Raw genomic sequence first — 27,057 nt, 5'->3', positions numbered from 1 at the left:
AATAAGTTAAGAAAAGGATTACATACACAAAACTAAGCAAAAATTAGATCTGGTGTTACAAGTCTTAAGACTGAGGGCCAACCTTTCTCTGTTGCGAAAATGAAGATTATATTCTTCTTTGTTAGTGGTAATTAGTCAAAATGAATTTAAGGAGGCAGACGCCAAAGAAGAGATGAAGTAATGAGATCCATGCTTGCTTCGCCACATCAACACTGTCAACCCATGTCATGAATGGTTTTTTGCAGAAATACCAGACTGTGGCATTGTTTTTCGATTTGGAGAAAGCCTAAGACACCTGCTGGAGGATTGATATCCTCTGTACTCTCTACACATGAGGTTTCAGAGTCCGGCTTCCCGATTTCCTTCAGGAATTTGTAAAAGTCACAGTTTTCAAGGTATCTGTGGATTTGGCCTTGTTGAACACATTTATCCTGGAAAATGGTGTGCCTCAGGGTTCCATCCTGAATGTCGTCCTCTTTGCTATCACCACTACCCCTGTTGTAGTCTGTCTCCCACAGGGCATCTCCGGCTCCCTCCTCGTTGACGATTTTGCCACCGTGGCCATTCTGCATGGCCTTGTCTCCTTGAGTGATGTCACCAGCGTTGTCTGGATTGTCTTTACTCTTGGAGCCATGACAATTGCTTTTAGCTTTTCCACTGGCAAAACAGTTTGTATTAATTCCTGGCAGCATAATTGGTTTCTTCCACCATATTTACAACTTGGGCCTGCTGCTCTTTCATTCATTGAAACTATGAAATTCCTAGGGCTCATACTCGATAGGGATCTCCCTTGGTCCTCCCACGTATCTTACCTTGCTGCCAGCTGTATACGGTCTCTCATTGCCCTACTTGTCTTTGGCAGTACTTCCTGGCAAGCAGATCAGACAACCCTCCTCCATTTGTATGGGTCCCTTGTCCGTTCAAAACTAGACTATGGGCATTTCATGTATGCAGCTGCTTGCCTCTCCGTCTTTATGCTGTCTCAATACTGACCCCCATCGTGGGATCCTTTTGGCCACTGGTACCTTTTCCATTATCCCAGTTGAGAGTATGTATGCCGAATCTGCTGAACTACTGCTGTAATACCAATGTGATGTTTCCTCAGCCGATGCGCATGCCATTTGTCTGTCATGCCCGGCCACCCGTCCTGTGTCTACTTCTTGGATGACTCATTTGACTGCCAATATTGGGGCATGCCCCTTTTTGCTGCTGACTCCTGGAGTTCACTTTTGGCTATTGTTCTCGTGGCCTAACGTAATGCTGCCTGCCATTGTCCCAATGGGTGTGAACCCTTCACCACCTTGGCTCTCTGTAGTAGCCCATTTTTACCTTGGACTTCATCTGCCTACAGTACTCCAGCCTCACTCTATTGCTGTAAGTTTATTGACCTTCACATGTAACTTTGTGATAGTAGCTTTGTGTACGCTGATTGCTCTTTGACTAATCGCAGTGTCAAGTGTGCCTTTGTCAATGGCACCGACAAATTTTGGTATCAGCTTCCAGAACATTGCTCAGTATTTACAGTGGGGCTCTTCACCCATCCGGCCATGCAGTACATCCAGCAACATGGGCTTTCCAGTTGTCATCTGCTCTGACACTCCGTGCCCTTCAGAACCTCTGCGAGCTGTACACTGTCCACTCCTTAGTGCAACGGGTTTGGGAAAGCTGTCATTTGCTCACTGTTGATGGAGTCACTGATGTTTGTGTGGGTCCGTGGTCACATTGATCTGATGGGGAAACAAGACCGCCGCTGCCGCTGCTGCTGCTATCAGGGCTGCAGTCCATGTATCTCAGCCCGAGGGGATCATACCTCTTGGGCTACATGTTTCATTTGAGGCATATGTGGTCCTATTCGTAATCCTGATGTTTTCTGTAACTGGGTTATTCACTCTGCGTACAAACCCCAGACTGGACGCCTGTGCAATGTGTATGAGAGAAGTTAAATGCCCTCTGAGTTCGTGAATAATATGGCAATGCCAATCCAAGGATGGCAGGTGCTCAGAGGTGTGTGTAAAGCTGAACTGTCAGTTTAATTAATTGTGGTTGCCAAATATTGACATAAATTATTTTCAGAAAAATGGAAAAACTGCTAGACACAGCCATTGGGAAAGGTCAGTGTAGATTGCGGAGGAATGTAGAAACACACAAGGTAGTACTGACCCTACCACTTATTTAGAAGACACATTGGAGAATTGGCAAACCTATGTTTATGTTTGTATATTTATGAAGAGCATGTATAAATGGTGACTGGATTACTGTTAGAAATTCTGAAGGTAGCAGGGTAGAATACAGGGTGGGGTGGGGGAGAAATAGTGATCAACAACTTGCACAGAAACCAGATTGCGGAGTCGAAGGGCATGAAAGAGAAGCAGTAGTTGAAAAGAGAGCAAGACAGGATGGTACCTCACCCCAGTATTGTTCAAACGGTACATTGAGCAAACAGCAAAGGAAATCAAGGTTTTCTCATGACAATGTGATTCTGTCAGACAACAAGGGGCTTTGAAGAACAGTCGAACAGAATGGATAGTGTCTTGAAAAGAGATTATAAGATGAACATTAACAGAAGCAAAATGAGGCAAATAATGTATTCTGATCAAATCAGCCAGTTCTGATAAAATTAAATTAGAAAACTAGACAGTAAAAGTAGCAGATGAGAATTGCTATATGGGCAGCAAAATAACTGATGATGGCATAAGTAGAGAGGATATAAAATGCGAACTAGTAATAACAGTCAAGAAATACTTTTAATGTGCTGCTACAGGGAAGTGTGGAAGACCTGATGGATAGCTCGGATAACTAATGAATAACTACTGAATCAAATTGGGAAGAAAAGAAATTCGTGGCGCCAAATTCACTAAAAGAAGGAATCGGTTCTCAGGATACGTCCTGAGACATCAATGAATCATCCATTCTTTCATGGAAGTAAGTGTGTAGGGTAAAAGTTGTTGAGGCATACCAGGGCTTCATTACACTAAGCAACCCCCCAAGGATATAGTTAGTCATACCCATGCAGAGATGTAGAGGCTTGTGCAGGACATAAACTAGTGTTGAGAGCTGCATCAATCCAATCTTTGTCATTGTTGCTAACTGTAATATAATTGAATTGTTTTAGGCAAGAATTAAGACTGAAGAAAGGAAGAGGACAGATGCTGAAGTTAAACAAAGCTGTACCTCCTGTGTGGCACTGGAAAATGAAAAAGACTGGTTTTATGTGAGCAGCAGCAAGTTTTCAAAACTACAAAATTATGCTTTTTGGGAAGATGAAGTGGTGGTTAGAAAAAATTTATCTCTCAAGGACAGAAAAATCTGAAAGGCAATGAAATGCAGAATGTGAAACACAGACTCAATGTATCTTAGCCACATTATAAAGGCAGGACCTTAATGAGCAACTGGAGAGTAGCCATGGAACCTTTTGAAGTACCTGCAGAAAACTTTTGGAAATGTGCATATATTACCTAACAGTAATGAAGGCCAGCTGACCATGACCTAAATGGAGGGTCACATGTTCTTCCTTCTTTGCAGTTCAACACTGCAGCTCAGTTTAACTAGAGTGCTGGTCCTCTTCCTTTGTCGAAGTACCTTGGCTAAAAAAAAACAAAATCACTCATTCCTGAAATTGAAAACAGTAACGCATGTCTCAAACGGCGGTCAATGACTGGTTTTCTTGGTGATGGTAAGACCACAGACTGAATCCAGACGTGAATATACCACTCTACACTGTGCCCAGTTGCAGTGTATGGTGCAGAATGTTAGCCTGCAATAAAGGAAGTGGAGCAGTGGCTTACTATAATGCAAACCAAAACATACGGGTGGAGGACTGGCCTGATACTTAAAAGTGGGACATAGTAGCTTCTACTGTAGAGAAAGTGATGGAAAGTAGTCTATGATGGTATGGAAGTGTACTTTGAGCAGATTGAGAGACAATACCAAAACACAAATTTTCGATGAAAGTCAATGGCAGCCAATCTGTTGGCTGAAAGAGGCACTGTTGGCTAGGTACCCACCATGTAGACCTCGAAGATAGTGGGTTTCCACTCTGATGACTGACCACAAGATCACATCAGTTGGAGACAGATAGTGTAAAGAGGAGACCCCACTACCTTGTATCACACACTCTGAGGAGGAGGAAGAAAAAGCTATTCATTTTAGCATATTGCCACTTGAGCAGGAACAGCTTCTTTCATAGAGAAAGTTTGCCCACCCCACACTTCACTCAGATGTTTTACTTTGTTGCTAGTGTAGGTTTAAACTACTTTGCAATTTGCCTTGTACTTAAAATGTTTAAATGTTTGTTTATAACATAAAATTTGTTGTTCTACTCAAGATAAAAGTGTAAAAATTAGCACCACAGAATATTTCAATGAGAAGCAGCAATGCCTTTCAAATATGATGTTGGTCCCAGAAGTACCCGAAGTGACATATAGATTGCAGTTGTTGTTTCAAACAAATGACTATGCTTAAAATGCCAGCCATATAAAGATTAAGTTTGAAGTTTGGTTATGTTAATTTGTTTACTGTTTATTTGCCAGTCATCAATAGTTACCACATTCAGGAACTTTGTAAACTTGGATCAGACTTGTGATGGTTATGTTTGAAAGGTCTCAATCCAACTAATATTAAAGCTGAGCTAGATTCTGATCTGGGGAGTGTCTGCTCCTTTGTTCACAGAGGTAAATTGTTGGGTGGCATAGTTCAAATGAGGCCTTACAAACTGCCAAGATGAACTTAGCAATGCTCAGTCAGATGAGATAACCACGCCAGAAATTTCCTTGGGGTAGAAAAGTTAGGGATACAGCAAAGGAAACACTCATGGGAAATCCAGTGGGCAAGAAGATCTGGTTTGGAAAGGAATGTGCAGATGCCCTGGAAAGGAGAAAAGAAGGCAGGAACAAATGGCTGAAGGGGACAAATCTGGCACAGGCCAAAGCACAATTTGAGGGGGTCCGAAAGACTTCACAAGCAATTCTGAGAAGAGCAAAGAGGAAATACATAAGGAATATCACTGAAGCAGAAACAGACTTCAGAGGACAAAAGATGAGGGAAATGTTTCTGAGGGTGAAGTACCTCTGCAAAGGTCACCAGGCCAAGCAGAAATTTCTCAAAGATTCCCGTGATAAGATCCTGACGAACAATAGGGACATACCTGAGAGATGGAAAGAGTACTTTCGACAGCTGCTAAATTGTGATGAACCCGAACTGCAGTTTGATTTCCAGTATCCAATTACAGCCGATGCACCCACCTACCCTGGATGAGATAAAAACCAGAATCACACCTTAAACAGAATAAGAGTTCAGGTGAAGATGGAATACAGGCTGAAATGATCCTGGCAGGAGGAGAGAAACTTGCAGAGAAAATACAGACTGATACAGGCAATATGGACCAAAGAAGAACTACCAGGAGAATGGAAAACGGCTCTGATTTGTCCAATACATAAGAAGGGCGACAAACTGAAATGAGACAACTATAGAAGAATCGCCCTGCTTAACGTCTGCTATAAGATCCTGTCCAATTGCCTCATACACAGCATTCAACTAGTGGCAGAATCGGTGATTGGGGAGTACCAGGGAGGTTTCCGGCCAGGACGGTCAACAGTAGATCACATCTTCAGTCTCCGGCAGCTCACTGAGAAACTGGGTGAATATGGTAAAGATTTGCATATTTTATTCGTTGATTTTAAGAAGGCCTATGATTGCATACATTGCAAGAGCCTGCTCAACTGTTTAAGGGAGTTTGGCATAGCAGAGAAACTCATCAATCGGATACAGATCTGTCTGAACGAAACACATGCAAAGGTGAAGATGGGAAATCACGTAACTGAGGAATTTGAAATTGAGACAGGACTCAGGCAAGGAGATGGGTTGTCCCCTATCCTGTTCAACTTTGCCCTCGAGAAGATCGTACGCAAGACCTTCCAAGAGAACGAAGAGATTGAAATAGAAGGAAAGAGACTGGCATACTTAGCCTATGCAGACGACATCTGTTCACTCTCTAGGTCGGAAGAGGAGTTGGAGCAAATGACCAAAGCACTAAAGGAGGCTGCCAGCAAATTTGGGCTAAACATAAACAAAGCTAAGACAGAGTACCTCTTTATGACGTGTGGTTATTGTCAGACTGCTGATCATCCACAATCACTGCAGGTTGGGGACCATTCCTACAAGAGAGTGCAAGAATTCAAATACCTAGGGGCACTTTTCACCGAGAACTTGTCATGTGAAGCAGAGATCAATGCCAGAATACAAGCAGGAAACCGATCTTACCACAGCCTAGCACAACTGCTTCGGTCCAAATTTGTCTCCAGACAGTTCAAGATACGACTGTACAAAACCCTGATCCAGCCTGTTGTTCTAAATGGCTGAGAGACATGGAGTATCCGGAAACAGGACTTCCATAAGCTCCTTGTCTTTGAGAGAAAATTGCTTCGGAAGATCTTCGGTCCGGTTCTGGATGCAGATACAGGGGAATGGAGGATCAGATACAACCAAGAGCTTGAGGACCTATACCAGCAGCCCTACATAGCAGGAGCTGTGAAAACCAAACGAATGCAGTGGGCCGGCCATGTGGCCCGGATGGAGGATCACAGATGGCCTCGGAAGCTCCTGGATTTCACACCTACAGGAAAGAGACCGCCAGGGAGACCCAAGAAGCGATGGAGGGATGGACTTCATGAAGATTTAAAACAAATGTCAATAGATGTGGACGAATGGCGGATAGCAGCAATGGACAGAATACAGTGGAGGAGGAAACTTGTAGATGCGTGCGGTCCACTGGGCCTGATCATGTAGTAGTAGTAGTAGTAGTAGAAAAGCTTCTGTCCACAAATCAGCACAGTTTTATAAACTTGCCCTGCCCTTTTCCTGCATGATACCATGTGAAACCCTCTGCCACACACAGTCAGGTGGCTTGCGGAGTATGGATGTAGATATAAATGAAATGGATGAAAGGCAACAGACAGATTCTGCATCCCTAAACTTCCAAAAGCGCATTGCACACGGTGCCCCACTGTTGACTGTTACCAGAGGTATATGCATATGGAATAGGTTCCCAGATAAGTGAGTGGCTTGAAGACATAACCCAATGTGTTGTCAGCAGCGAGGGTTCAGCAGAGACAAGGGTATCGTCAGGAGTGCGCCAGGGAAACGTTAAAAGACCACTATTACTTTCTATCTACATAAATGAGCTGGCAGACAGAATGAGCACAAACTTGTGGTTGTTTGCTGATGATGCTGTGATATATGGGGAGGTGTTGAAGGTTAGTGGCTGTAAGAGGATACAAAATGACTTGGACAAAATTTCTAGTTGGTGTGATGAATGGCACCTAGCTCTAAATGTACAAACTCGTAAATTAATGCAGGTGTGTTAAAAAATGAAACCTGTAAGTTTGAAACAGCATTAATAGTGTGCTGCTTGACACAGTCGAGTCAGTTGCATAGGTAGGTAATGTAGCAGAGCAGTAGAAATGGAACGAATATGTGAGGATTGTAGTGGTGAAAGTAAGCGGTTGACTTCAGTTTATTGGGAGAATTTTGTAATGTGTGGTTCATTTGTAAAGGAAACTGCATGTTCATAGTAGAGCAACCCATTCTTGTGTACTGCGAGTGTGTTGTGATCCACATCAGGTCAGATTAAAGGAAGATAGCGAAGCAGTTCAGAGGCGGGCTGCCCAATTTGTTACTAACCATGGACCTTGCCGTTGGTGGGGAGGCTTGCGTGCCTCAGCGATACAGATAGCCGTACCGTAGGTGCAACCACAACGGAGGGGTATCTGTTGAGAGGACAGACAAACGTGTGGTTCCTGAAGAGGGGCAGCAGCCTTTTCAGTAGTTGCAGGGGCAACAGTCTGGATGATTGACTGATCTGGCCTTGTAATAATGACCAAAACAGTCTTGCTGTGCTGGTACTGCGAACGGCTGAAAGCAAGGGGAAACTACAGCTGTAATTTTTTCTGAGGACATGCAGCTTTACTGTATGATTAAATGATGATGGCATCCTCTTGGGTAAAATATTCCGGAGGTAAAATAGTCCCCCATTCGGATCTCCTGGCGGGGACTACTCAAGAGGATGTCGTTATCAGGAGAAAGAAATCTGGCGTTCTACGGGTCGGAGTGTGGAATGTCAGATCCCTTAATTGGGCAGGTGGGTTAGAAAATTTAAACAGGGAAATGGGAATGCGGGTAAGCTACTACAAACAACATAGTGAACGCATTATTGTGCCCAAGATAGATACGAAGCCCACACCTACTACAGTAGTACAAGTTTATATACCAACTAGCTCTGCAGATGACGAAGAAATTGAAGAAATGTGTGATCAAATAAAAGCAATTATTCAGATAGTGAAGGGTGACGAAAATTTAATAGTCATGGGTGACTGGAATTTGGTAGTAGGAAAAGGGAGAGAAGGAAACGTAGTAGGTGAATACGAACTGGGGCAAAGAAATGAAAGAGGAAGCCGCCTGGTAGAATTTTGCACAGAGCACAACTTAATCATAGGTAACACTTGGTTCAAGAATCATAAAAGAAGGCTGTATACATGGAAGAAACCTGGAGATACTGACAGGTTTCAGATAGATTATATAATGGTACGACAGAGATTTAGGAACCAGGTTTTAAATTGTAAGACATTTCCAGGGGCAGATGTGGACTCTGACCACAATCTGTTGGTTATGACCTGTAGATTAAAACTGAAGAAACTGCACAAAGGTGGGAATTTAAGGAGGATGGGACATGGATAAACTAAAAGAACCAGAGGTTGTACGGAGTTTCAAGGCGAGCATAAGGGAGCAATTGACAGGAATGGGGGAAAGAAATACAATAGAAGAAGAATGGGTAGCTTTGAAGCATGAAATAGTGAAGGCAGCAGAGGATCAAGTAGGTAAAAAGAGGAGGGCTAGTAGAAATCTTTGGGTAACAGAAGAAATATTGAATTTAATTGATGAAAGGAGAAAATATAAAAATACAGTAAATGAAGCAGGCAAAAAGGAATACATACGTCTCAAAAATGAGATCGACAGGAAGTGCAAAATGACTAAGCAGGGATGGCTAGTGGACAAATGTAAGGATGTAGAGGCTTATCTCACTAGGGGTAAGATAGATACTGCCTACAGGAAAATTAAAGAGACCTTTGGAGAAAAGAGGACCACTTGTATGAATATTAAGAGCTCAGATGGAAACCCAGTTATTACCAAAGAAGGGAAAGCAGAAAGATGGAAGGAGTATATAGAGGGTCTATACAAGGGCGATGTACTTGAGGACAATATTATGGAAATGGAAGAGGATGTGGATGAAGATGAAATGGGAGATGTGATACTGCGTGAAAGAGTTTGACAGAGCACTGAAAGACCGAAGTCGAAACAAGGCCCCAGAAGTAGACAACATTCCATTAGAACTACTGACAGCCTTGGGAGAGCCAGTCCTGACAAAACTCTACCATCTGGTGAGCAAGATATTTGAGACTGGTGAAATTCCCTCAGACTTCAAGAAGAATATAATAATTCCAATCCCAAAGAAAGCAGGTGTTGACAGATGTGAAAATTACCGAACTATCAGTTTAATAAGTCACAGCTGCAAAATACTAACACGAGTTCTTTACAGACGAATGGAAAAACTAGTAGAAGCCGACCTCGGGGAAGATCAGTTTGGATTCCGTAGAAATGTTGGAACTCGTGAGGCAATACTGACCCTACGACTTACCTTAGACGCTAGATTAAGGAAGGGCAAACCTACGTTTCTAGCATTTGTAGACTTAGAGAAAGCTTTTGACAATGTTGACTGGAATACTCTTTCAAATTCTGAAGGTGACAGGGGTAAAATACAGGGAGTGAAAGGCTATATACAATTTGTACAGAAACCAGATGGCAGTTGTAAGAGTCGAGGGGCATGAAAGGGAAGCAGCGGTTGGGAAGGGAGTGAGACAGGGTTGTAGTCTATCCCCGATGTTATTCAATCTGTATATTGAGCAAGCAGTGAAGGAAACAAAAGAAAAATTCGGAGTAGGTATTGAAGTCCATGGAGAAGAAATAAAAACTTTGAGGTTCGCCGATGACATCGTAATTCTGTCAGAGATAGCAAAGGACTTGGAAGAGCAGTTGAACGGAATGGATAGTGTCTTGAGAGGAGTATATAAGATGAACATCAACAAAAGCAAAACGAGGACAATGGAATGTAGTCGAATTAAGTCGGGTGATGCTGAGGGAATTAGATTAGGAAATGAGACTCTTAAAGTAGTAAAGGAGTTTTGCTATTTGGGGAGCAAAGTAACTGATGATGGTCGAAGTAGAGAGGATATAAAATGTAGACTGGCAATGGCAAGGAAAGCGTTTCTGAAGAAGAGAAATTTGTTAACATCGAGTATAGATTTAAGTATCAGGAAGTCATTTCTGAAAGTATTTGTATGGAGTGTAGCCATGTATGGAAGTGAATCATGGACGATAAATAGTTTGGACAAGAAGAGAATAGAAGCTTTCGAAATGTGGTGCTACAGAAGAATGCTGAAGATTAGATGGGTAGATCACATAACTAGTGATGATAGTGAGGAAGTATTGAATAGGATTGGGGAGAAGAGAAGTTTGTGGCACAACTGACCAGAAGAAGGGATCGGTTGGTAGGACATGTTCTGAGGCATCAAGGGATCACCAATTTAGTATTGGAGGGCAGCGTGGAGGGTAAAAATCGTAGAGGGAGACCAAGAGATGACTACACTAAGCAAATTCAGAAGGATGTAGGTTGCAGTAGGTACTGGGAGATGAAGAAGCTTGCACAGGATAGAGTAGCATGGAGAGCTGCATCAAACCAGTTTCAGGACTGAAGACCACAACAACAACAACAGGTTTTAATATCACACAAGTATTATGAAGATGCTTCAGGAACTCAAATGGGAGCTCATGAAGAGAAGGCAATGCTCCTTTTGAGGAACAGCATAGATGAAACTTGGAGAAAGGCATTTGAAGCTGACTGTAGAACATTTCATGCAAAGATCCTGAAGATAATAGAAATCAGGGCTCCTACAGAGGCATATAGCCCCCCAGGGGGTCCACAGCTCTTTTGTGGATACGTGCGTAGGGAGCACGGTACCCCGAGATAATGTGGCTCTCCTTTCTTTCCGGGCTGCATAACTTCCTTTTCGGCATCCTTCCCTATCCCCCATCTTGCCACCCTCCCCACACCTCCGGCACTTTCCTTCCCTTTCTCCCCCTCTGGGAGTATGTTTCGGGCCTACATCCGGAGACGGATGCTCGAAAACGTAACACATTCTTCGCTTTCTCTGCTTGCACGTCTTCAGACTTCCTTTGTCCTTCTCTTTTCCTTACCTCTTCTCTTTACCCTTTTCTCCGCTGCAGTGTTTGAGACCTCTCTTCTTTCCTTTCCCTTTCTTTGTTTTTCCCTCTCTTTTTATTTTCCTCCCTGTGCGTGTCTGAAGGCCGACCCACGCATTTTTGTGTGTAGCCAGTGACGGGGTAACGCGTAATTCCCGGCCTCGGGTAGACAGGTAGGACACGTACGTACCCCCTGGTAAGGGCCAGGCCCAGGGAGGGGTGATTACCCGAGCTGATACCGTCCAAAAATGCTGATTGGTCCCTCCGTCCGTTTCTCGGGAGGTGTGAACAATCATCTAAGGCGGGAGTGCCCTCAGAGAGGGCCCCCACAAGGGAGGAGCGCACCATCGGAGACGCCGGTAATCATGGGGATTCTTCCGCAATGGTTTCCTCATCTTCCACTATGTCTGCTCACAAGCGTAAGTTCACGGAGTCTCAGCCACAGACGGTTCTTCCATCGTTGCCACAGTTCCTTGTTGTTTCTCGGTCTGACGAAGGTCACGACTTCTCCACGGTCAACCTTTTCATTATTCAGAAAGGTGGCGACCCAATTGCAGGTCCTGTAAAGTCTTGTTCCAGATTACGGAATGGCACCGAAACAGTCAGTGCCTTCCAGGCACAAAAATTGCTGCATACTTTACTGCTCCACACCTTCCCTGTCCGGGTGGAACCACACCGCACTTTAAATTCCTCACGTGGAGTCGTTTATACACGCTCCCTTGACAGATTGTCCGATGAGGAAATTCAACACTACCTGTCTGACCAGGGCATAACGGCTGTTCATAGAGTCATGAAAAGGGTTGACACAAACATTGTTCCAACCCGTACTGTCTTCTTGACATTTGACAGAGTTCAACTCCCATTGAACATAAAAGCGGGCTATGAGATAATTTCCGTTTGCCCCTACGTCCCATACCCTACGCGTTGCCATCGGTGTCAGCGGTTCAATCGTACCAGCCAGTCCTGTTCTAATCTGGCCAAATGTGTTACGTGTGGCAAGGATGCCCATGAGGGTGCTTGTCCACCTCCATCCCCTCGTGGCATCAACTGTATGGGTGACGACGCTGCTTCCTCTGGAGATTGCCCCATTTTTAAAGACGAAAAGCTCATTCAGGAAATCAGAGTGAAGGAAAAGGTGTCGACCTTTGCTGCTCAAAAATTATTTGCCAGTCGAAAGCCCACTGTGCCTCAAACAGGAAAATACAGCACTGTCCTTGCCAACACCTTTAATGACACGGTCGTCAGATCGGCCAGCGCAAAGATCGCCCGTTCAACCTCCCCACTTTTGCCTACTCACTCTATGGCTCACCCTTCATTGGGTTCTGCTAAATCTCAATCCCAAGTCAGACACCCAGACTTCAAAAAAGAGCATACTCGTGAAAATTTTTTATGTACCCCAACTTCACAACCATCGGTTCCTCCTTCATCTAAACATCATGTTTCCAAAAGGCTAATAAGAAACCCAGTTCCTCTCCTTCTCCACCACGGAGTGTCTCGTCTACGGCACTACCTGGCAGTAACCGCCCTCAGCCGTCTTCTGTGTCACCAAGGTGCACTGCTGGCAGGTGGTCGCTGGTGGCAGAAGCTGCTCCTGAACTACTCATGGATCAGGAGCTTCTGCCTTTACCTGAGTGCCGTTCCACACTGTCGGTCACAAGCTCTGAGCAGTCGTTGAGTTGATGGCAACCTTGGTCACATTCTTCATTTTCTGTCCACCCTATGCCCATTATCCATTGGAATAGCTGTAGCATTCAAGCCTATCAGGATCAATTGACAATCCTCTTACGATCCTACTCGCCGGTCATTTTCTGTTTCCAGGAAACAAAGCTGCATCCTCACGACCACTTTGTTTTGCCCCATTTTCAGTCAGTCCGATTTGATCCCCCCTCTGTTGAAGGCACTCCAGCACATGGAGGACTCATGATTCTTCTCCATGATACTGTCCATTATCATCCAATCCCCTTAAACACTTCATTCCAAGCAGTCACTGTCCGTCTTTCCTTTCTGGATACACCTTCTCTCTTTGTACTGTATACATTCCATCGTCCACACCAATGGCACGAGGTGATCTCCCTCATCTTCTTGGTCAGCTTCCACCCCCCTGTTTGCTGCTTGGGGACTTCAATGCCCACCACCCACTTTGGGGATCTCCACATCCTTGTCCGCGTGGCTCACTATTGCTAGATGTCTTCCACCGAGCGGATCTTGTTTGCCTCAACACTGGGGACCCTACATTTTTGTCTGTGTCCACGACAAATTTCTCTCATTTGGACCTTTCGGTCGGTACTGTTCCGCTAGCTCGGCGCCTCGAATGGTTCGCCCTTGCTGATACATACTCAAGTGACCACTTTCCATGTGTCCTTAGATTGCAGCCACAACTGCCATATATGCGCCCGAGACGCTGGAAGTTTGCCCAAGCTGATTTGACACTTTTTTCGTCTCTAGCGACATTCTATGACCGTCACTTTCCTAGCGTTGACGATGAGGTCACTCATATTACAGACGTTATTCTTACAGCTGCGGAACGTTCAATACCTCGCACCGCCGAATGCCCCGGCGTCCCTAGTTCCTTGGTGAAACGAGGCATGCCGTGACTCAATACGTGAGCGGCGACGTGCTCTTCGCGTTTTCAGACATCATCCTACTTTGGCCAACTGTATCCGCTATAAGCAGTTCCGTGCGCGGTGCCGTCGCGTCATCCGTAATAGCAAAAAGGCAAGCTGGAACTTCTTTACTAGCTATTTCAACACCTTTACTCCCTCCTCTAAAGTTTGGAGTTGGCTTTGACGGTTATTGGGCGCGCCTAGTTTCTCCCCAGTGTCAAGGCTCACTGTCGTGCATGATACATTAGTGGACCCCAACTCATTGGGTCAACACTATGCTGAGATTTCGAGCTCTTCAAATTACCCGCCAGCATTTCTCCCGAAGAAACGTGCAGTGGAAGTGTGACCTCTTGCTTTGTCCTCTCAAAATTGCGAAAGCTACAATACTGTTTTCTCCATGTGGGAACTCGAACATGCACTCTCTTCTTCTCGCTCCTCCGCCCCAGGACCAGATGGTATCCACAACCAAATGTTGCTGCATTTATCATGCCATAGTCTGCATTACCTCCTTCGCCTTTATAATCGAATTTGGACCGACAGTACTTTTCCCAGACGATGGTGGGAAGCTATCATCGTTACTGTTCCGAAACCTGGAAAGGACAAACATCTCCCCTCTAGCTATCGCCCCATATCTCTCACGAGTAGTGTAAGTAAGGTTTTGGAGTGTATGGTGAATTGCCGTTTAGCTTGGTGGCTGGAGTCCCGCAGTCTTTTAACACCACCCAATGGGGTTGCCGAAAGCATCGTTCTGCAGTTGACCATTTTGTTGCTCTCTCCACTTATATTATGAACAATTTTCTCTGGAAACGCCAAACAGTAGCAATATTTTTTGATCTGGAGAGAGCATACGATACCTGTTGGAGGACAGGCATCCTCCGCACACTGTTATCTTGGGGCTTTCGCGGTCGGTTGCCCCTTTTTCTTCACTAATTTATGGCAGAGTGCACATTTATTGTTTATTGTCGGGCATTTTCTGCTCTATGTGCACAAATGAAGGAAGCCACATTTATGTACACTGATGGCTCAAAAATATCGTTAGGGGTAGGGAGTGTCTATATTGTTGGCGACACCCCAAATAGATTTCTGCTTCCCAACCAGTGTTCGTCTTATACTGCGGAGCTTTACGCTGTTCTCCAGGCTGTCAAATATATCCGTCGCCATCAGCGGATGCGGTATGTTATCTGTTCAGATTCTCTTAGTTCTCTCCTCAGTCTCAAAGCTCTCTACCCCATCCACCCTCTGGTCCACCGGATTCGGGACAGACACTTGCTGCACTTGGGGGGCGTCTCCGTGGCGTTCCTCTGGATCACAGGACACGTTGGTATCTGTGGAAATGAGGTGGCCGAAATAGGGGCCAAGGCTGCAGTCTCTCTTCTTTGGCCAGCTATTCGCACGATTCCCTTTGCCGATCTACAGAGTGTTTTATGCCGTCGTGTTCTTTTATGGCACACACATTGGTTGACACTTCCCCATAATAAATTGCGGGATGTTAAAGCACTTCCCTGTGCTTGGACCTCTTCCTCCCGAACGCGCCGTTGGGAGGAGGCAATTTTAACTAGACTCGGGATAGGGCATTGTCTTTTTAGTCATTGACATCTTTTAAGCGGCAATCCTCCCCCACTCTGTCCCCACTTCTCTCAGCTGTGGATGGTAAGACACCTTTTACTTGAGTGTCCCTATATTACTTCATTCTGCGCTCCCTATGTTACTTCATTCTGCGCCCGTCTACAGCTGTTGCCTGATATATCATCCATTTTAGCTCAGCCGATCTCGTTCTCAAGTTTATTTGTGCCAGTGAGATGACATAAGTCATTTGAAGCTCTTTTTGGGGACAACCAACCCCTTTCTGTAGTGGTTTTTTAAGCTTTCCTTCTGCTTTTAGTTTCCCCAATTTTTTGATTTTCGTTCCCATTGCTGCTTGTTTCCATTTTCGTTTTTTCCCTTTTCCTAAGTCACAGAAAAAAAGAGAGGCATACAGATAGTCGTTCTGTATGCGGTTGGAACAGGAAGTAAAATGACTAATAGTGGTACAGGATACTACCCACCATATCTGCCATACATTGTACATTGGCTTGCGGGTGGCATATGTAGATGTAGATATTGTGGAGAAAATTCACAAAATTGTATTGAATGACCATCAACTGATGATATGAAAGCTAGTCTATGTTGTATGTATTTCAAGAATTGCTGTTCCATTGCATACTGATGGAAAATTTTAATCTGAGAAAGCATGGGTGCTGCATTTAGGGGCTCGCAGTTGAACAAAAACAGCATTGTGAGGAAGTTTCAGTCGTGTGTTTGATGTTCCACAGCAGTAAAGCCCAGTTTTTGCATCAGTTCATAACCCTGAATGAAACATGGCAGAGGAACAGTTGAAACAATCACCTGGAAGGGGAGACTCAGCTCCAAAGAAGGCAAAAACGTTCCATCTACAGACAAGGTCAGCGCATCAGGTTTTTTTGTGTGTGTGGTGTTATTTTCATTGATTATCTTCAAAAAGGAGGAGGAGTCAATGGCGAGTATTATGCGAACTTATTGCAGTTTTTGAGTTACGAAATAGAGAAAAAATTGCTTAATTTAGTGAAAAAGAAAGGTACATTTGGTCATGATCTTGCACCAGTTTACAACTCCATTTTTGCCATGACCAAAATCTAAGAGTTAAAAATTCGAATTGCTTCTTCCTTTGGGTATTTTGTGTTTCCAAACTTCAAGAAATGGCTTCCTCATAAAAGGTGGGCCAAAAATTAAGTGGTGGTGTCTGCAGTTGAAGGCTGTTTTGCAGAGCTAGATGATTCTCACTATAGCACACTATCAAAGCGTTTGAACATTGCTATATCGATCTGAAAGGAGACCCTGTAGAGAACTAAAGATGTTTTCTCCCAAAATTTCCATTTTGTTAGGTAGGGTATTTCTGAGGGTGTCCTCATGAAACATTGTAGGTGGCTGCTCTTTTCCTTTAAAAAATGTTTCTTTGTCTTAACATTCTCTAAGTAAAAGATGAAATCTGTACGAATGATCGAGATGTAGTCATATGAAACTTGACTGTTTCGAAAGTCCCTTACCTCTATGTAATAAAAATTTTCAGGAACGGAAAAAACAAAAACAAAAACTGTCACTCAGTTTTAAATGGGTTTTATTGTTATTATGTACTTATTACAATTTTCTTTTATATTTTGGACTTATATTTACACTTCCCATAAATCACACCAGAGTATTTTTTTAATATAACACGTTTCGGAACTATAATCTGAACATAAGTTTCTGGAAATATTTTGGCATTAAAATGATGGGTACACATGAAAAATAAGAAAAGAAAGAATAACAGTGCATACCTACTAATTAATATTTTTTGAACAATTGTTAACTTTGTATTAAAATAGCATATCATTATGAATCACTACTTTTTAAATCAAATACTGATCTGCTCTTAGCCTCATCAGGTAAATCTGACATCAGATTCTTCATCCAGTTCAGATCCAGACTGCTGTTTGAAGACATCCTTGTAGAATGAAAGTTCATAAACGTCCATCCAACCTGATCCATAGCGGTTCAGTAAAAGGACTGTTGCACATTAACCTTTTTTTCCCCATGAAACTTTCATTTATATTTGCTGATTTTTACTTCCTTTCTGCAGATACTATTACCACATCTGATATCAGTGTTATAGCTTTGTTCCCATTGAGTAGTAATAGTGCTCTGATCTTTCTTTAAATAATGTACTTTTTGAAAGCTTAAACTGAAAGTGCCCGGAAGAGGGAGGTTTCATGGGATCTTTAAGAGATGTCTTCCAGTCAACAACTTGTACATCTGAACAAAGTTTGTAGAGTGTCCGTAAGTTTCTGACAATGGCATAGTAGTTACTGGGGTTCAAGGTAGAGCTCTTTGAAAGTAATTCCTTTTCAGTCGGACCAAATATGTGATCAACAGGGATATATGAATGGTTGACAACTGAAAAAAAAAAAAAGTTGGCATGTGTAATATTTTGTGGACAATTGTGCATATGTCAATTATAACTCGATTTTTGTTTTGCGCTCCATAACCATAGGCTAGTAGCTTTAGTGTATGTATATTTTTTAGATTTTTATTGCACAGTCTATGAAAAATTGATGCATTTTGACATGAACCTTGTTAGAATTCATTTTCTAACCATGTATAGCAAAACATAACATCCTGATCTGGGACCAAGAGAGCTTCACCTGTGGCAGGAGATCCAAATCTAATATTGTAATTATTATAAAATGCATTTTGTATAATTTGAAAATTGAAAGGTCTCTACGTAAATATTGCCTGTGAATGTTTTTCCTCTGACAGTAATGTTTCTCAGTAGGTTTTAATGATTTCAGTAAAATCTTTCACAGACCACCACCTATCACCATAAGTGTGAGATTCTGTCATCACCTCTTCTGTCCTTGGGAGTTACTCCAGTCTCCGGAAACTGTTTACACAGATTCTGAACACGATATTGCCCTACCCTAAGTGTTTAGTGAATACTTTTTTACAGACACTGTAGCCTCCCATTATGTAGCTTTAGAATGTTGTATTTAGTCTTTCTAATGACCTTCTCCACTTTACTGATTGTGTAATTAAGAATGAAATCATTCAGGGCCTGTCAGGTGTTGCATGAACTTCTGTATCTTGTATGGAAAGTTGCCCACATTCTTCCATGAGGGTGTTGTTGGAAATCCCTTGCTGGAATGTATGGTGATGTAAATGCAATGGACATTAGATACTACAAATTTTCTTGGCTATAAGAATGTTATTTGAAAAAGCAAGCAGAAGTATATTATAAATTAAAATAATAAATTTTACCTTATTTTCTTTTCAACATTTTTGCCCAATGTTTCTTCATCTGTTGCTTTTGCTCAATTCCACTACAGGAGCTTGTGCAATAAAATGGCTGGAAAATACTAAGACTTACTTATCCATGATTTATGTAGTGTACTTCTTAAAATGAGGCCTACAATGTGTTAAGTTTAGTTAAGTGACCAGCTGTTACTCAATGTGTATTTATGCCAAGATCCAACTTCTCACAAGAGAAGTTTGTGCAATGTTTAAAATGTATTTTAAAAACAATTTGACAAGTGCACTAAAGTAACGGGTTTTAGAAATAAATCTTTATCCAGATCATTAAATGTGAACTCATTATAATAGTTTTTAGATACTGTTTTGTTGTCCGTATTTATCGTCTACTGAAACTGTGGCCAACATGGAGATAACAGTGTCTGTAACTTCAGACATTTCTGCAGTTACTCTTATAACAGAAATAACAGCTTCTGGAACTTGTATTATGTTCTAAACTGTGCAGCTCAAAACATGCTCTTTTGACATATAAAACAGTTATTATTGGGGGGGGGGGGGGGTGGCAAATTAACAGGTATTGAAAATCAGTGACTCATTTGAAAAATATGTGTCTTTCTTTTCTACAGAGTGCAGATGCAGTGGAACTGGCATTAAATCTTCATGGAACATCACTCAAAGACAGGCCACTACGTGTATCAAGAGTTATTCGAAAGAAGAAATTTGGAGTTAATAGCCGCAGTAACAAAATGAACTGTCATTCTGCCAGAAAATCTGGACAAAATCCTCATTTCAAAGATATTGTCAGAATGAAAGCTGCAAAGAGGAAGGAGCATAGTAGTAAAGAAAGTAACATTCCAGACAGAAAATTTTCTGAACATACATCAGATAAAACAGTGAAACCAAAACAGAAAAGGTTGCCTTTCCAAGGGCAAAAGAGTCTTGATAGGAAGCAGAAGAAAGTAAGTTTTCCTGTTTTTGTGTGGTCGTAAAACGTACAGCTGCTATACTAATATTCAGATCTTCACATCAATTTTTTATGTTAGATTTATTGCTGATGTGGTGGTACTTAAAGAAGCAGGTAAATGTAATCTGTAATACTTATTGTCTTAAATTTTCTACTTGACCTTTTTCCTGTGTCTGATACCACAGTCAAATATGTATTATATATAATTACATAGGTTCCAGTTACATTCATACATGTTGTTTTTCTTAAAGTTATTATTCATATTAAACATCGTTGTCACAGGTGAATACCCTTTAGACAATTCAATTCTCTTTGTGCCCCATTGAATTTACTTAGTTGCCCCATCAGTAAACAAATTTACAGTACAGTGGGAATATGGGTAAAAACTACCATTAGTATTTCAGTATTAGGAAAAAGAATAGATTGCTACTCAACATATAGCAGCTGAGTCGCAGATAGGCACAACAAAAAGACTGTCAAACAGAAAGCTTTTGGCCAAAAAGTCCTTCATCAAAATTGGACACCACACACATGCACTCTCACCTGCAGCTACAGTTCACACACACGACTACAGTTTCTGGGTGCCGAGGCCAGAGACATTAGTTGTGTGTTTTTTGCATGTGTGCGGGATATGGTGAGTTGCAGTCTATCCATTCCATAATATTGTCGTTCTATCCTGGATGTTAGATTAATTAGTATTTCAAATTTGTTTAGGTTGTGGATCTCATTCTGCAGTACCCAAATAACTATGAAATGCAGCGAGTACCAGTACATAATGGACTAAAAAATTCTTAAATTGTTGAGATTAATTCTTCCACGTTGATAAAAGTGGGAACGTGGGATATTTAGTGAAATGTACGTAAAGACCAACTGAGGTGGCATAGTGGTTAAGAATTTATGTTTAGAAGGAATGGGCTGCAAATTCCCACTGTTGGAGGCTCAGCATGTATTTGCTAGGTACTGGCTTGGTGACTCCAGGGCTCCTGGTAAGCACCACCAGTCCTTTGTCATTGTAAGCTCTGGGTATGCTTCAACAAGCACCATTCAGTGCAAAGGGGGGCTCAGTATGAGTGGATCATTGTACTCGAGGCTGCTGTTGGGACCAAGATGGAACCCTCAAAATTTTCTCCCCCTCATTCCAGTGGAATGGGTGGATCACTTGTAACTATTAACACCAAATCTAACCAGAGGACTCCTAAAAGACACACCTTAATACATTCAGAAGGGCTTAAGAAGCTACATAGGTCCATTAAAATCTGTCAAGTGATTGCACAATGGGACGTGATTGGCCAAAACCTCTAGTTTCTAACAGGCAATGAGCGTGCAGAAAGCGAAAAGTCTTGGAGAATATACCACTGAAACTGAGCTGCACACCAACTTGACTATAGCAAAGGTGTTGACTTGTATGAATCTGGTGGATATTCCCAAAGAAGAACTGAAAGCTGAATGGACCCAAGAAGGCAGTGTTGATCTGCAAGATATCGTGAAAATGGTGAATGGCGTTCTTGTCAAATTGCCCTTTTTTTTTTTAATTACCTTTAATAGCATGAAACTTCCAGAGCACGTCAAGGCAGGTGTGGCCTTATGCCTCCCAACCCAATGTACTGATTTAAACGCCAGCACTTAGAGCACACTACTCTCAGGTACCACGGAGAAGCCACTTGTGGCAAATATGATAAGGAAGCCTACAAAGGAGTCATTTATCTCCTCTAAAGGTGTAAACTTCTCTGGGGCTCACTGTATTTGGATTAGGGATTGCAGTGTTTGTCTTCAAGGAAGGAAGATACAAGAGATGAAAACAAGAAAGCACGTCCCATATGGTGAGCCCAAAAAAATCTATAAGGTTACGCAACCGCGCCCCCCCCCCCCCTCTCTCTCTCTGCCACAGGCTACCTCCTCTGCTAAAGTTCTGAAACAGTGAGTTCAGAAGACCGATAGCACTCAAACGGAGGTTGCTAGTTCCAGCAGTAATACATGCGTTTGTCAAAGCACTTGGGCCACTGCAGTTATTTTGAAACCTAGACCAATTTCATCACTGACCGAAAAATCAGGAAAAGCCATAGTTGCCGATGTGGCAGAGCTCCCTGCCCCTCGAAAGGTTCAGTCTGGTCCACTATCCACCATGCCCACTACCACAACCACAGTTGTGGCTCTGGAGCCTGCCCATGCCAAAAAATTAAACACAGTGTCGACCACTATCAGTCGGGAAGTAAACTGTTGGATATCATCATCATCATCCTCCTCCTCCTCCTCCTCCTCCTCCTCCTCCTCCTCTCTGATGTCTCTCTTGATTCTTCCTCAGAGAAAATGGTCTTGGTTTTGGACTGGGACACTGCACAAGACTGAGCCTCCACCTATCAGGGGCTCCCTTCCCCCATGGAAACAAAGGTTGAAAGAGCTATCCCCATACTACAGTGGAACATTGCTAGTTTCAGGACATGTATGAACTAAAACTCCTGTGGTTGTGCTTTTGAGGAAATGCATTTTAAAATGTCTGACGCCCCTTTACTATTGGGCTACACTGTGAGGATGACATGACTGGGAAAAGCATGAAGGGAGGTGTCACTGTGTTAATCAGTAATGTAAACCACTCTTGTCCTGTCCCCCTGCCTACTGACCTGCAAGTGGTTGCAGTTGAAATTAATGTGTGTTGGACAATCACTGTTTGCTAGCAGCATTTACCTCAGCAAATGCGATACTCCTGAGGCTCTAACAGATCTTATAGAATGACCCCCAACCCCATTATTTCTTCTACTGGGGGACTTCAGAGCTCGACCCCTGGGGCTAGGTTCTGGAGAGCCACATGCTGTTTCATGAGCTGTGCTTCCTCAACAAAGTCTTTACCACTCATTTCAGTGCTGGTGCTGGTTAGTCCACAGCTGTTGAACTCTCTTCTCTCCCACCCTTTTGGACTTCGTTCAGTGGCAAGTCACTGATGACCTTCATTCCAGTGACCAGCTCTCTCTGAAAAGAGACAGCCAAGATGAATGATCATAAGAGCTGTCTGGACACTGTTCAGCCAGCTGACTGTGTTTAAACACCACAACAATGTCCAGAGTGGGTGAGCCACAGTGGACGAGTGATCCATTATGCTGCTGTTGTCTCCATCCAGAAGTCGTCCAGTCATTTTTGGAGGCAACCTGTCTCTAGGTGGATGGATGTGTACTGGTCAATAGTTCGGGTTGGGCATGTAGTTCTGTGATGGTTCAAGTGCTGCACAACAGCAGAAAACCTCACAGTCTTCGAAGTTGATAGGGGCAGGGCTTGACGTCTCATCCAGGAGAACAAGGAAAGATCATGGCAAGCGTCCCTGGAGTCTGTCAACCATTCCTCTTGTTCTACATAAACATAGGAATCCATCAGGATGCTTTCCCGTAAACACTGTTGCTTGCCAATAGCAGCAGTCCTGAAACAAGGTGTCTTCACACAATGCTTTGAGATATTTCCCAGGCGATGGCAGAGCATTATGCAATGACTACTGCCCATGCCACCCAGGATCCACCATTCTGCCACTACAATGTGACTGTAGAAAGGGGCCAGTTGGACTTAAGATCCAACAATTCAGAGTTGTACAACTGCATTTTCTCCACATGGGAGCTGGATGTTGCACTGAGTGAGGCTCATGACACTGCACCCGATGACCAAATCTGGTGCATCCTGCTTAGGCATTTTCTAGTAATCTCAAAGTAAATCCTTCTCGAATCTTTTCATTTGATGTGGCAGACAAGTCACTTTCCCAACTTGTGCAGTGAGGCAATTTTTATACCTCTCCTTGAACCAGATAAGGGCCAAATATGTTCACATTGTTACCAGAACATCACTTTAATGAGCTGCGTAGGAAAGACCCTGGAGCAAATGGTTAACCGGTGTTGGCGAAAAAAAAGAATGAGAAAATAATGCAACGTGACTTAATGTGCAATTAGATTTTCATAATTTTGTAGAGACTGCAAGAATTATCACTACCACTACTCACTGTAAGGTTACTACTTGCTGTAAAAAGGACACATTGCTTTGCAGATAGGCAGGACATGAAGACTGTTGCACATTGAGCTTTCAACAAATGTTGTCTTCAGAAAGGAAACACACATACACATAAGCAAGCATATCTTATGCACATGACCACTATCTCCAGCCTCTCTGTCCAGAATCAGAGCACGTGCAGTTTGGAAGGTGATGAAAAAACACAGGAAGGAAGAGGTGGGAATGGACACTGAGTAGAGTAATTCTAGTTGGAAATAGCGATAATGTATGCATGAGATGTGCTTTTCCTTTCTGAAGAAGGCTTTGGCTGAAAGCTCAATGTGTAACAGTCTTTTTATTCTTCCTGTCCACTACTCTATGTATCTTTGTGGTGCATACTCATCTATCTTTTCATAATATTGTTGATACATGAAACTGGACCTTCTATTGTTTGATTTATTTTTTATAGGCATATTCTCCCTCACCCTATAGATAAATTTTTGTGGACATGTGTGCTATCATTGTAATGTCAATAACTGTTAAGGCAGTAATTAAAAATCAGGACCGTCAAAAGAATTTCTATACTACACTGTCTGTATGTAAACTTATTGATTTGCTTATGTCTTCTGTGAATATGTCATCTTGGAGTTTCCACCATTCTTTGGGTTATTAAAAATCAGTTGTGTAAGAAGGTTAGTGTACACTGCTAAGGAAATGCTTTATCAGACCTACTTAATAAAGGTCAGAATCATACCACACATTGGTGCCTGATAGACCTAGTTAGAAGACATTGTGGAACAACTTATTTCTAAATTTTGCAAGGTATTTCTACTATGAAACATACTACTATGCTAGAACTGTATACTTAAAATTTTAAAAATATATGGTGAAAGAAAGGAGCCATGTGATATTCCAGTACAGCAGTTGAAGGCAGCTGCTTCAGTACCCCCCCCCCCCCCCCCCCCCACACACACACGTAAGGTTTACCATTGAGAATTTGAATTTGTTATCTGTTGCTGGCAATCACTTCTACTGTGCCAGAACTAGTGTAGAAATTTTGGAATTTCAGTCTTAAAGTTTTATAGTGTAGTGCTTTGTTATAAATAGTGCTATTTGTCATCAATAACTTTACTAGAACTTTTTCTTTTTACAGAAACAGAAAATAAATAAAACTGAACAGAAGAAAAAGATTATAGCCCTGAAGTTGAAACATAAGGCCAAATCTGCAAATGAGAAGACCAAGAAAATAAAACATTCTGTTTAATAGTGTAGTTTCATGTATGTAATGTATAATACTGAATAAAGTAATGCTACTGTCAGAAAAAGTTTCATGTCTGACCTTTGCAATTTACAATTGAAAATATAACATGAAAGCCTCTGCACCTTCATTGACTAAGCAAAATATCATAGAACCACTTTATTTAGATCATGAGTTTTGGCATTTCTGATCCTGTCTTTCCCGACAGGAGGCGGGCTCTTTGGCTTCCACGAGCCACCAGCCTGTGCAACGTTTCTCTTACATGCTGCATGTATATCCTCTTGCTATTGTTTTTCCCTCCCTTGGGCAACATGTCTGGGATGTTTTCGGAACTGTGTTCTGTCTTTTCAGAAGCAGGTATCAGAACAGTCTCTCCAGTGTTTTTCTTTTCTTTCCTTTTCTCTTCATTCAACATCTATCCTTCCTAGGCTTCGGCATTTGAGGGTCCGCTTTTCTTTCTTTCTCAATGTGCACTCCGAAGGCCAGCACGCGCGTCTAACGTGTAACAGGTGACAGGGTAACGCAGAATTCCCAGCCCCAGATTGACATGTATGGTTTGCGTGTACCCGCTGGTACAGTCCAGGGTGCTGGTGACCATGATGTCGAGTACTCCCTCAACCCAACACATCATGGTACAGGCCAGGTCCACGTAGGGAGTGATAGCCTGAGCTCTTGCCTTCCGAAATCACCTAAGGTGGGTGTGTGCCCTTCTGAATGGACCCCCCAGCTGGAAGGAGGGTGCTATTGGAGACTCTGGCAATCTGGGGGATTTACAGACAATGAGATAATCATCTTCAGTCAGTGACTACTAAACATAAACAGAATGAGGCTAACAATTCAGACATTCCCAGCTGCACCACAGTTCCTTGTGGTTTCACGTACTGAACGAGGTCACTCCTTTGCTACTGCAAGTCCGTGTATTATTCAGGAAGGTGTTGATGCAATTGCTGGCCCTGTGAAGTGTTGCTCTCGTTTATGTAATGATACTTTGCATTTGGAGACTACTTCTGATTATCAAGCACAAAAACTGTTTGCAGCTTTGCCCCTCCATGGCGTTATCTACACTAGGCTGCTCGATGGTCTGACATGCAGAAATCCAAACGTATGTCTCTGATCAGCGTGTCATTGCAGTCCATTGGCTGATGAATGTAGATGCCTCCTTAGTGCACACACACACACACACACACACACACACACACACACACACACACACACACACACACTTTTTCTCACTCTTGATTGAGTGCTGCTTCTGTAAAAGATCAAAGCAGGTTATGACGTTACTGCAGTCTGGCCATATATTTCAACCTGATGTGCTGCTACCAGTGCCATTGTTACAACCACAGTCGAATGGCCATGTGTGAACACCCGGCCAAATGTGTAACCTGTGGTAGGGATGCACACGAGGGTGATTGTCCGTCTCCTTCTCCCCCCTCTATCAATTGCAATGGAGACCATGCTGCTGCTTCTGAGATTGTCCTGTGTATCTTGATGAGGGTTCTGCCCAGGAGATCCGGGTAAAGGAAAAAGTGCTTTACCCTGTTGGTGGCTAGTCAGAAACCCTGCATTCTACTATTCAGTACTTATAGTACTGTTCTTGTTGTTTCTCGCTCCACAAAGGGCATGGTCACGTAGAGATGACCTCAAATTCAGCACTGCGGTGTCATGGTAGCATCCCAGTCTCCTCCTCCAGCTGTGAAACTTTTCATCTCAATGGATGAAGCCAAGTGCTACATGAATAACAGGCCAGAAAGGATATAATGAATACTCCTATGAAGACTTTCTGCGTCCCTCCAGCCAGCAAGAGTCACTGTCTTCCATCTGCCAGCTGCAAAGGCTCCAAGAAATCGAACAAAGGTCATCTCTTTCACCAACTTAGAGATCCTCTTCAATAATGGTGTCACCACATGATACCCATGCCCAGCTGACCTCCGTGATGTCTGTGCGCACTGGCAATTGTTTTTCTGACCTGAACTCTGCATACTAATAGAAGGTGAATGCTGACGGCTCTGCGGATTTCATGGCAGTATCCTCCAGCCTCAGTGCCCTGTAGCAGTTGGAAGGCAGGCACTCAGCCGGTGCCAAGGTGACACACTCCTTCATCCCCCCCCCCCCCCCTCCCCTCTTTGTAATGACTACCAATGGAAGGTTTGTGGCCTTCA

At 43.0% G+C, this 27,057-nt stretch overlaps 1 protein-coding gene across 2 annotated transcripts in view; it reads left to right on the top strand.

Annotated features, from left to right (window-relative positions):
* LOC126354520 (RNA-binding protein 34-like) overlaps nucleotides 1-24,962 on the top strand; it is an 84,828-nt gene extending 59,866 nt beyond the window's left edge. For both annotated transcript variants that reach the window (XM_050004243.1, XM_050004244.1), the window contains exons 5-6: nucleotides 19,340-19,672; nucleotides 24,791-24,962. In XM_050004243.1, the coding sequence (XP_049860200.1) occupies nucleotides 19,340-19,672; nucleotides 24,791-24,901 (444 nt within the window). In that variant the 3' untranslated portion in view covers nucleotides 24,902-24,962. The remainder of the gene's footprint in view (nucleotides 1-19,339; nucleotides 19,673-24,790) is intronic.
* Nucleotides 24,963-27,057: the final 2,095 nt, after the last annotated feature.

The sequence above is a fragment of the Schistocerca gregaria genome, chromosome 3, assembly GCF_023897955.1.
Source record: "Schistocerca gregaria isolate iqSchGreg1 chromosome 3, iqSchGreg1.2, whole genome shotgun sequence".
Taxonomy (NCBI): domain Eukaryota; kingdom Metazoa; phylum Arthropoda; class Insecta; order Orthoptera; family Acrididae; genus Schistocerca; species Schistocerca gregaria.
The sequence above is the reverse complement of the archived record's forward strand: the minus strand, read 5'-3'. Positions and strand labels throughout refer to the sequence as shown.